The sequence below is a fragment of the Xiphophorus couchianus genome, chromosome 16, assembly GCF_001444195.1.
Source record: "Xiphophorus couchianus chromosome 16, X_couchianus-1.0, whole genome shotgun sequence".
Lineage (NCBI taxonomy): Eukaryota > Metazoa > Chordata > Actinopteri > Cyprinodontiformes > Poeciliidae > Xiphophorus > Xiphophorus couchianus.
Window position 1 is genome coordinate 14,679,113 of NC_040243.1, and position 12,139 is coordinate 14,691,251.

At 35.3% G+C, this 12,139-nt stretch overlaps 2 protein-coding genes across 2 annotated transcripts; both read right to left on the reverse strand.

The window, feature by feature from the left end:
* Nucleotides 1–1,071: 1,071 nt before the first annotated feature.
* On the reverse strand, nucleotides 1,072–2,506 carry LOC114159441 (myeloid-associated differentiation marker homolog). Its single transcript, XM_028041414.1, has one exon. The coding sequence runs from the start codon at nucleotides 2,320–2,322 to the stop codon at nucleotides 1,462–1,464; it is 861 nt and encodes a 286-aa protein (XP_027897215.1). The 5' UTR covers nucleotides 2,323–2,506; the 3' UTR covers nucleotides 1,072–1,461.
* A 1,725-nt stretch (nucleotides 2,507–4,231) lies between these two features.
* On the reverse strand, nucleotides 4,232–7,142 carry LOC114159442 (myeloid-associated differentiation marker homolog). The gene is made up of 2 exons (XM_028041415.1): nucleotides 6,783–7,142; nucleotides 4,232–5,961 (listed from the first exon to the last, which is right to left on the reverse strand). Exons 1-2 carry the CDS (start codon nucleotides 7,044–7,046, stop codon nucleotides 5,380–5,382), a joined length of 846 nt encoding a protein of 281 aa, XP_027897216.1. The 5' UTR covers nucleotides 7,047–7,142; the 3' UTR covers nucleotides 4,232–5,379.
* Nucleotides 7,143–12,139: the final 4,997 nt, after the last annotated feature.

Genomic DNA, 12,139 nt, shown 5'->3' on the forward strand with positions numbered 1-12,139 from the left:
TTCACAACCCGTCAAATAAAGTGTTACCAAATAAAGTCATTAAGCTCTTTTTTCAAGCCTGCAGTGGCAATGAATCTGAACAGTTATTTCTTTGTGAAAAGCCTGAATAAATGTTTTCCATATCATAATGATAAATCTAGAGTGAATAAAAAATATCTTTATATTGGGGGAAACAATTAAAACGTTTAATTTTGAAGTGATTTCAACATAAATAATAATAAAACAGAGGTAAATCAATTTGCAATTCATGTTCTCCACTTTAAAAGTGTCTTTTAAATGGGGGTCGACAACACAACAAAAAATCCTAAAAATACACAAAGTCCTTCATTTAGTTTAAAAACCTGAATGAAAGAAATCTATAAAAACACTAAAGATGGCTTTTTTGACACAATAAATAATTGCTGTGGTCCATTCGGCATAACATACCCAAAGGTTGTATACGTAAACAAAAAAAAAAAAGACACACACACACACAATATCCAGGTATGCGCTACATTCTCTACAGAATCAGTTGTCTGATAAGTTGACGTTGTTAAACCTAACAAGACTGACACCCTGTTTGTTTCAAACCAAGTACAGCACTTTTACTTCTGTAAATTAATACTTGGGTCCATGTAGTCAAGTAAAGACAGTTTATCCCTGAGCTGGCATTTCTTAGAATAACCCACATCTCTCTGTTTACCTCTTCTGAGCCTGGTTACAGTGACATTTATAGAAAAGTAGCATGTTCAAATTTGTGTACAGAATCAGCTATTTGTTTTCCAACTTTCACACTAGACTGTCAAGGACATCTAAAAGTATAGATGTGGCCCATAGAAGATGACGTGCCAAGATCTGGTTTATCAGTGCCCTGAATACTTAGAATCTGAACTAATGAGAAAATAGTTGAAGTTACAATGTTAATTCACAATATTTTTTATGGTATGTCCCTTTACAACCTGGATTAACTGAAAACTTAATTACAAATGCTACAAAATCAGAGGAGCAGAAATGTTTTGCTAGTTTTAGTACAAATTTTAATATTGTGCATCTTTGTTTGCACTAGAAAGGCAAGACAATACTATGCAGTGATTCAGGCATGTATAAATGTTTATTAATCTCAGACAGTAGCTTCGCCTCACCTGACACAGTTTAACATTAATGACAATAAATGTTTGACAATAAAATTAAAGTATGAGTGCAGTGTTATTTCCATTTCATTACCCTCGTGATTCAAAGTTTCACACAGCTATTTGTCATTTTATTACAATGATATCACATGTCTAATGTTTAACCAATTGTCTTTCTTGGCTGTGTTGTATAACCAATTGGGTAATCTTTTCCATTACATATATTAGTGTTTGATAATCAAAAGTTGATCAATAATCAACTATCGGCACAGAAATAGTCTTTTTTGTTGTTCAGAAAAGACTATTTAAAGTATAAGTCCCTTTGTAATAGTCTTGATGAACAGCAACTCACTCATTTCTGAAAAAAAAAGACCAGAAGTATGGAGTAGATTGAGTCCAGAACGTATACAATAGAGTTGAAGACTGTCATGACGGTGATCAGAACCAATTTATCCCAGGAACAGAGGCGGCCACAAGTCGCTGGCCTCTTATTGTTGTCAAAAGAAAACAGTGGCCACATAACCATGACTGTTAGGTACATCACAGCTGCCAAAACATTACAGACAATCACAACCATGTCAAAAGGGAAAGGAAAATAGGCGGTAATATTTATAAGAGTGAGCAGGATTATGGTGATGGCGAAAATGAAACACAGGGAGTACACAGCTATACACCAGTTCAATCCTGTGGCGTACTGATGACTCAAGTAGTGGCCACTTTCCAATGACAGGAAGATGAGACACGCAAAGAAGATCTCCAGCATCTTCATTATTCCCGGCGGCGTGGAGAGAAATCCACTGTCCTGTCCACTCGGGCGAAGGCGTGTTAGGACCACTTCAGCCACGTACAACGCAAAACAAACCCAGGATACCACAGAGGCTCCAATCTGGCGGTAACATGTGTTGCAGGTGAAAAAGGTAGGGTACATGATGGCGGCACACAGGCACATTACACTTGACAGAATAGCAAAGGCAGCAGTGAAGTCCTCCCAGGCAAAAGGCACTTTGGTGCTGATGGTGGTGAACTCCAGGATGAGAATGAGAAGAGTGACAAAGCAGCAGAAGACCCAGGTGAACATGCACCATCCCCAGTATGACAAGGATTCAGGTGTCACTGAGGCCACCAGGCTGAAACTCATGCAGGTGACAATGACCGCCAATATTCGTAAGATCCCCACAGGCTGGTTGACGGATTTCAAATTCATGTATACCATGGCTGCTCCAGGATGAATCTGTCCAACCAAATGAAAAACCCTGACCTATTTCAGTCAGTTCTCCTTTTGTAGTGCTGTTCAGCAAGCCCCAGATTTTGCAGCCTGATCTCGATGAAGAAATCCATGAACGCAAACCTTCCAAGAGGCGTTGTCTTTGAAACAGAAACACAGGTGTAGAGTATATTGTAGCTGAGCATCCTAGTGTTATCTGCTCTGTTTATGGTACCTGTTTCAAGCCACTGATTGGACACCGAATGGGTGTTACCAAGTAAGCTTCACAGTATTTGATGGACTTTGGTCCCTGATGCAAACTAAGTTCACAGCTCATATCTAGGACGAAGACAAGGTGTAGGCTGATTTTATGTTCACGACAATGATAGCAATGATCGCTGTGTTCTCTTGAACTATTGCTTTGAAACAAAGGTAAAATCATTTTAAGGCAATCCAAACTCGGTGAGGTGAATAACATTTATCCATTGTCACCACAAAAATGTAAAGCTCTCAAATTGTAAAAGGATGCTTTGACAGCACTTTGAATTTCAAAACAGGTCACTGCAAGATTGAGGAAATATTTTATTGTTCTCCTAAAAATAACTCTCTGAATCTTTGACATCTACTGTCTGTTGATAATGCTAATATTTGGAACCTAATTGACCTATAAAACACTTGTTTTTGGTTCAATTCTTGGGTCTTTTACAATGGACTGAAGTATCTTGAGTGGTTTAAAGATTGTTGGACAGAAGCAAATTTAAATAAAGAAACAAATGTTTTAGTATCAACAGAGACACCTCTCTCTGTGCTATTTTTTGTCAAACAGGTTTTTCCAGGGTAAACAGTCCTTTTTGTAGTTGATGAGGGAATAACATTGTTAACATGATGAAATAAATAAAATAAACATACAAAATTCCCTTCATTAAACAACTGGAAGTAATGCTGTCATGTTTTTGTAAGATTCAGGTTAATTTAAAAACATTTGAGTTAAATTGAAGCATATTGCTGGATGTACTGTATTTTAAAACATTATTGCAAACAAAATTATAAAGAGGGTTGTGTTGAGCATGTGAAAGAGGCTGGAGAACATGGCAATTATAGCCACAACACTGATCTCCATGTAAGACTACCAGTAATCAGAATTATAGCAGACTTGAGATCTGCAGCAAATGGTTTTTTGTAGTTTGCCGCTTGTATCCATTTTCATTTTTCACATTTTCAACCTCCCTCCCTCTTTTATGGACTTTCTGGCTACAAACGTGGACCGCACATGTGCTTGAGAAATATATAGAGAATTCAGAATGAAATTAGCTGTAAGAGCAAAGCTAAAAACGAATCCTTTCTCATTCTAGTTTTGAATGACGGATATATTTTAGTGCCCATCATAAACAAACTAACAATGACAAAGCAAACGCAAAGCCAATAGCTGCTCTGCGTTTTAGTGTCTCTGCACCATGACACACCTTAGCAAACATCATTCATTATGGAAAGATCATTTACGAGCTTAGTGCTGATTAGAGCTTCAGTTTGTGACTTTTTAGCTGCAGTCATTTCATTATAAGTATCCACAACAACCTTATTTTAACAACAGTTTACCTACACCTTATATTTTATATGATGACCTTAGCTGTAATTGTACATGAACGCAGTCAGCGCACTCTAGACAAACAAGACTTCCCTAAAAGGTACCAGAAATAGGTGTGAAGAGGGCAAAAATGAAGCAAATTCACTAGATGGCAATACACTAGTAATTGTGTATATAACCTAGTGGTGAGAGAAAGGAGACAATACAGGTGTCTTGTGTCTTGTGGAAGTACAAAAAGTGAAGAAGATGGAATATATGATGGACACTCGGAGGTTGATATTTTCTCAGATATCTACAGTACATTTATAAAATCATGCATGAACTGCTTTATTAAAAAAAAATACAGAGTGTGTTTGTTTGGCAGATCAGACAGTGCTTCAAGGTATGATGAAAACAGTAGTGATCATGCGACCTATATGTTTTTGCTCAGTTTTAACCACCATGTAGCTTAAAACCTTTTTGCATTATTATCAGTGGCTATATATTAAAAACAGTATTGCATTATCTAGAAAATGTAATATTATATATTATAGGTCGCTACAAACACAGAGAAGATGCACCTTTTATATCTATCTTTAACAGGCAAGGCAAGTTTATTTCTATAGCACCATTAACACACAAGGCAGTTCAAAGTGCTTGCAGGAATTCAAATTTGAAGTAAAATCTTTAAGCTTTACTTAAAAAGAAACCTCAATACATCATGCACTTACAAAATCTTGTATAGCAAATTTTACAATACATTTTTTTAAAACTGTTCAAAAAATATTCTGCTATTAAAGAACAATGCTTCAAAGCATGCTTAGAATGGGATCAATCAAACAGTTCATGTGATTCTTTGATTGAATTCTGGAGTAAACAAATATGCTTTCAGACCTGTTTTAAAGAAGTCAGGTGGATGTTTGGATGTAGAGACCCAAACGGAAGTACAAAAATGTGCAAAGAATGAATTTTGCATAATAGATCCCCTTTGATTATCTGAAAACAATAACCAGTGTATCCTCAGTGTTTTTAGTGCTTCTCCTATCAGTCTTTTATTTTACCACTCAGAAAAAGTTACGTTGGACATGTAAATTAAAAAACAAAAGTTGCTATGTGTTTTAGTTTGTTTGCACTTTGACACACCTTTGCAAACATAATGTACTATGGGCTGGTGTCCTGCTATGGGAACGGGATTGGTTAAAGCTTTACTTATTCCGAGAGGATTGAAATATGTGTCTAAACCAACATGCACCAGCTGCAGCCCAGAAAGCCTGCACAACATGGTTTTAGCTGAATGTTACAGATAGTTTTGAAAGTGTAGTTAACTTGATACATAATTCATAAGATAACTATATTTCTAAATACAATGGAAATCAGCAGGTAGGCAGGTAAAATGGAAATATATCACACTGTGATTATGCTGAATAAAAATTTTAATTTTGACAAAAGCAAAGTTCCAACAAATACAAACTCTCCTCATTCAGATCAAAGCCACAATGTGCTTATGTTGGAGTGGTGAAAAAAAACAACCTGAAAGAATATACCATGTCAACAATATAAGCAATCAGGTTAAAATAGGTCATGAAAGTGATAACAAGAGAATAATTCCACGGGCAGCGCAAAGGACAGTAGCTTGGTCTGGGGTTATTCCTAAAGGTGTAGAAAGGCCAGATGACAGCAGCTGTGATGTACATTAGCACGGCCAGCACATTGCAGACCATCAGAACTTTGCCAATAGTTGCACGGGACAGCAGGCGGCAAATAGTTAAAATAATGACAAGGAGGGAAAAAATGAAACAAATGGCGTAGACAGCAATACACCACTGGAGACCTGGCACATTCTTGTGCAGGCCTGCCGTGTCCACACAGATGAATATGATGCAGGCCACGAAGGCCTCCAGAACTTTGAGCAAGCCCGGCACAGTGGAGAGAAACCCACTGATTTCACCAGGCTTGGCCCGAGTCAGTCCAACCTCGACAGTGTAGAGGATGAAGGTCAGGAAGGAGAAAACGCAGGCCGCAATATCTTTGCCACAACTACTAGAAGTGTAGAAGGCGGAGTAGAGGATGGACGCTGTGAGCACCTGGATGGATGATAAATAAAAATTAGACGCTTGGATCGACACAGAGCTAAGCTCGAGCAGTATTTACAAGTAAAATACATTTTTGGATGAGCTATTAATAGATAAAATATGTGGCATAGACTGTCAACATCAAGACAAAAAAATCGAGGTACACATTAAGCTAATTATTATACCATTAAATCAAACAGAAATTGTTTAAAAAATGTAATATAAACTATTCATATATTTTCTATTAAAATTGATACATTTTTACTATTCATTAAATTTGTCTTTATTTTTCATTTCCATCTATACAATCTTGCTATGTTCTTTTTCTTTTCCTGTCTCTCCCCCCTTAAGATTTTCCTAAGGTTATTAATTTTCCTTAATTTTCATTTATTTTCTTGAAATACATTTTGCATGAATTGTATTTTCAACATTAGTTAACTTTTATTCACTCAAGCAACTTTATTGTCCTCATTATGTTCCCTTTGCTGTGTTGACCTTTCAGTCTGAATTGTTGTATGAAAAGTACACACTATACCTTTCTTCTGGGAAGTTTAAATTTTGTTTAATTTAACATTTAATAAACTAAATAAAAACCCACAAAAATACAAAACATCTTATGACATCCCTTATAATTTTCAACATTAACATGCTTAGATTGTTAAACTTGAAACAATCTACATTTATCTACATTGACAATCATATTCACTTTTATGTTTATCAAAGTCTGCATGTTTTATTAAAGTAATACTGTTAGCACTTTGAAGTTTTTCTGGAAATTCTACATTGTACATAAAGAGTATTCAATGAGAAGCAGCTAAATAAATGAAATGGGCAATAATATACTGAAAAATGGTAAAAGTGGTAAAATCATCCCAGGAGATGGGCAGCTTCGAGCTGAGGCTGGTGAATTCCAGGACCAGAATGATGAGGGTGACAGAGAAGCAGAAGCACCAAGAGAACATGCACCATGACCAAAATGAGGACCATAAATGGCCCTGCGATGCAACCAAGCTGAAAGTGACGCAAGTGAAAATGACTGCCCATATCCTCAAAATACCCACAGGTACCGTAAGTGTCTTAAAATCCAGCGTAACCATCTTGACTGTGATACTGCCGTAGGCCTGCTGTTCTGTCGGCTCTTACGCTCACAGCAGTTCTTCTTCCTTGACAGGCACAAAAGAACATGTGCTTATCAGTTCTTCCTCTTCAAATAATAAAATGAAATAATAAAAACACCCTCTCATAAAAAAAAAAAATCAAATCACAGGCACCATGAGAGCTAAAGAATAACTTTCCAACCCACATGCACTTTGAATCTGACAAATCATCTTAAGCCATAATGGGAGCTGAACCTTTGCAGCAGATCAGATAAAGGTGAAGAGGAGGGTGGAATGGAGGAGATGATAATGTGCAGATGTGAAATACTAACGAAGTTGAAAAAATTAATCAGTTGATAAATTCAAATTGCAAACTGAGATGATTCATACTTTGTTAAAACCAACATTGCATTTCTAAACAAAAGTTAGACATTTGACGACGAATAATATTAGTTGAGTCTGCAGATATAAAGTCATAGGAAGAGTACCAAAGTCCAAGTCTAAAGGTTTGACTATGAAAATCAGATCCATATTTTTGAAATGTGAATTTTTGTTTTCTAATTGAATCAGTAAAATAAATTTTAATTATTTCATTTATTGGGACACACCATATATAAATGTATTTTTTAACAAAGTAGGATTTGTTAAATCAGGTAAATAGTTGTAGCTCACATTTAAGCTGATCAGGCTGTATGTACAAATATTAGTGGTGGATGGAGGAAAATATTGAAACATCACATGAACAAATATTTAAACAAAATATTAACGGTAAAAACGATGGAAAGAAGGTAAAATAATCTACCAGAATAATAAGATATGAATGATCTGTACTTGTATAGCGCTTTATTAAGTCCATACGACCCCAAAGAGCTTCAAACTACTATCAGTTGTTCACCCACAGACTGATCGACTCCATGTCACGCCGCATTGCTGCAGTAATCCAGGCAAAAGGAGCCCCAACTAAGTACTGAGTGCTGTACATGGTCATACTTTTCATGTTAATACTTTGCTGTTTTCCAGCATTTCTAAAAATCTTTTTTCTTTTTGAATTGGTCTTAAGTAATGTTCAAATTTTCTGAGATAGTGAATTTGGATTTTTCATTAGTTGTGAGTTATAATCATCAACATTAAAAGAGAAAAAAAACCATTTAAAATAAATCAGTCTGTGTGTAATGAATGAATATAATATTCAAGTTTCACTTTTTCACTTTTTCAATGGAGTTTCTGATTTATATCAACTTTTTCGTGATATTATAATTTTTTGATCAGCACCTGTATGACTGAAACAGTTAAGAGGAAGTTGTGATGAAGAAATGTCTTGGGCATTCTGCAATATAAAATGTGACTAAAAACAATAATTTATTTTTAGGTTGGTTTGAATGAAATAACCTTTAAATATAAAATAATGCTTTCATTTTATTCCTAATTATAAACATGTTAATTAGTCCAAAGGAGAAAAAAAATCATTATGTCAAAGAATTTTGACTTATCTAAATTTTGTCTTCATACAAAATCGACAGAAATGTTTTTTTATATATAAAAGTATTTCGTCCAATAAATGTGTCATGAATGATCGTCGCTAGCAAACACAACGCTGTTTGACATAAAATGATCCAAGAACAACTTTTCAACACTCATGACTATTTCTTGAAACTGGATAATTTCTTCTAAGTAGTAGTTGATGTCTCATGATTGCAGACTGCTAATTAATGGCAGCATTTGGCCTCCATCCATTGCTCATATTCCAAAGAGCATAGTCTATCTACATTAGTTATGATTAACTTGGATAAGTTCTTATTTGATCTGGTACTCTCAAGGGATATAAAAGTGCCCTGTTCCATATTTTAGAGTAGATCAATGTGGTTCAAATGGTAAGCAAATATTGGACTATAACTCACTGAAATGTATTTATTGAAACTGGACATTTGAATTGCCCAGCATGTTTTAAATATTTTTCAGAACTGCTGGCCGGATATTAATTTAAAGTCAATCAAATTCAAGCTAAATGTAATTATATAGTTGGATAAAATATGCACCTGCACCTGTTAAGCTACTTTAACAGTCTGTGTATATCAATCTGAGATGACACTAGTGGACACTAGTTTAGAGAATGATTTATGGCTTAATAAAGCTAATGCACACAAAGAGGAACTAAATGTGGAACTGTATGTACCAGCTGGAACATAATCTATTAGCACCTCATGGGTTCATTTGGCAACAAAGAAAAATACAATAATAGAAGTTAATAAAGAGGATCAGTAAAGTGTGAAACTGCAATGTTCTAAATTATAACAAATATCAACATGTGTTTTAGCAAAAAGCAATTTTAAATCTTTTTCTCTGTTTATGCACATTGTAGAGTATCTAATGAATCATATGATGTATTTGTGAGTCATTCGTATGACTGCGGCACTGGCTTGTCTCTGTTACCTGAGCCGATAACAGTACAATGCAGAGTTTACAAGTGAGGAATTTAGATGGAAAGCAATCAAAATAAAAACTTCGAAAAATAAATAATGGACTCATGTCAAATCAAGTCAATAGCATATCCAGCAACAAGGCAGTTTAAGGTGCTTTATATGATAAAACTACAACACAATAACCATTTATGTTTACAACTGCAAATAAGCTGCAAATATTAAAATTTGCCAAATGCCATCATCAAAATCATCAAGTATTAGGGTTAGGGTTAAACTGCGAAGACCAATTGTTTTTAAGATATGTTTGATATATACAGGGTTTTTATAGCAACTACTTGATTGTGCCGTAAAATGGCACCATGTGCCAGGAAAAAATATATTATCCTCCCGACCCCCTTTAAGTATTTTGATTCAAAGCCATTCAGTGATTTATGAACCAACATAAGCATTTTAAAGTATTTTCTCTGAGCTACACAGAGCTACTGTAGGGACTGAAAAACTTGAACATCAGTTAAATTTCTGAAGACAATTATTATGTTTTTTCTTTTTGCTTCAACCATCCAAGTCAGCATGCATCGTGGCTTCTAGTTTTTACACCATCTGTCATATTATTCAGAGAAACAAAAACTATTTCAGACTAGATAGAAGATTTTAAACTCAATTAACTTTTTTCAAAAGTGGCTTCTCCAACATAATGTTTTATAAAAGGAAATAAACCATATCAAAATAGTAATTTGTGTTGACCAGCAGCGTGGTGTAGCTTAGTGTCCATCCTTATTACCAAGTGTGATATCTTTCCACAGTTTTGAGGACATAAAAATTGTTTTTATATTTTAACTAGCATGCTTTATGCAGGATATGTTGACCCAGGAAATGCTGGAGAGACTATGTCTCTCGGCTGACCTGGGAACGCCTTCGGATTCCCCCGGAGGAGCTGGAACAAGTGACTGGAGAGAGGGAAGTCTGAGCCTCCCTTCTGAAGCTGCTACCCCTGTGACCCAACCCCGGATAAGCGGAAGAAAATGGATAGATGGATGGATGGATGCTTTATGCAAAAAAACAACAACAACAAAAAAAACTCTTCCAGTTGTTAGCAAAACACTGACCTTCCACCAGTGAGTGGATTGGGAAAGAAATGAAATAGTTGGACTAGATCTGAATGAGTCACTGAGCAGATAAATGTGTCCTTGTCTTTGCCGAGCCCTCCACTGATTTTCCTTTACAAGGATCAAGAAGAGATAAGGTGGAGAGCTGGGGAAGCCAGCAACAGCCTGAGATAGTCATTTCAAAAGAACACATGCTCATATTTAATAACTTGTCATGTAATTATCAGTGACTGTATAAATGCTGAACTTTGCTTTTCTCCCTCTCCATAAAAAGCTTAATTGAACATTTTTATGGAGAGTCACATAAATATGTGAAAAACTGAAACTAAAAACAAATTGAGTCAAGCATACCCACAATGCTGAAGTACTTTCTGTTCTTTGTGCTCTCTAAAGTTTGTTTTCAGTTTAAGCCTGACAACATACGCATAACAGAGTTGGGTTTAAATTAATGTCATTGTGCTGTGGATTAATTCTTGTGCTTTTAATCTCACTGGACCACGCTTTACCACTGTTCTATCTGATGTCAGCCTTCTCTTTGACAAATAGCTAATCAGAAACTCAAACCTTGTGTTACTGAGAAGCAGAAGAGAATCACTTACAAGATAAAACAGGAAACAAGGTTAAGCATTACAATGAATTAATTTCAAGGCTGATTACATCCTCATTTCCTGTCTATGAATAATTGTCTTTGTGCAATACAGCACTGATAAACATGATAATAAAGTGTTTTTCTCAAACGTGTTCCTACAATAGCATTAGATAGAGATGAGATATTATTAAATATAGGTGGAGACCCTGAATAATCTCCAGCTGTGAAACCAAACAATCAAATTCCCCCCCTGGCCAGCAAGTTCTGACTTTACAGCATTTGCTGTTAAAAAGAAAAGGTCAGCATACAATGAAGCAGTAATACCCAAAGACAACACTCTGTCAGGGATCCTGACAGGTATCCTCAGGATACCTGCTGCTGTTACAAAAATATACTTTCAAAACAACAACAACAAAAAAACAACAACAACGAAGCAAAACAAAAAAAACAAGTTTGTTTGATAAAATGGTATGATTAAAAAAAAACTATTTTAACTTTACAAGAAAAAACAACATTATTATATTATGATTTTAAAAACTGCAGCCATACTTGAGGAATTAGAATAGCTTTAAAATCACGCAATGGAAGTAATTAAATAATTGAATTAAATCTAAAGCTATAATCCGCTGAAACAACGTTATGGTTCACCAGTCGCTTGGTTTCATCATTTTCTTTGCGCTCTGGCTCCCTCTTCAGGCTGATGAAAAAAATTGCATTTCAACATTACTAATATACTCTACTAGCACAAGTTTCATACAACCGCAAAGGACCAAACTATAGATTTGAGATAAATTATATTAGTTTACTATTCAAGCAGACATTTGGAGACAGTCAGTTTCTATTTGCAAATAGAAACTACCCCTGTGAAAAATATATAAATATATACAGATACAGGAAATCCTTCCTGCCACATGCCATCTCACTGTACAATAAAAGCTAAATCATTGTTCTGCACTAATCAGTCCAATTTTGCACAAC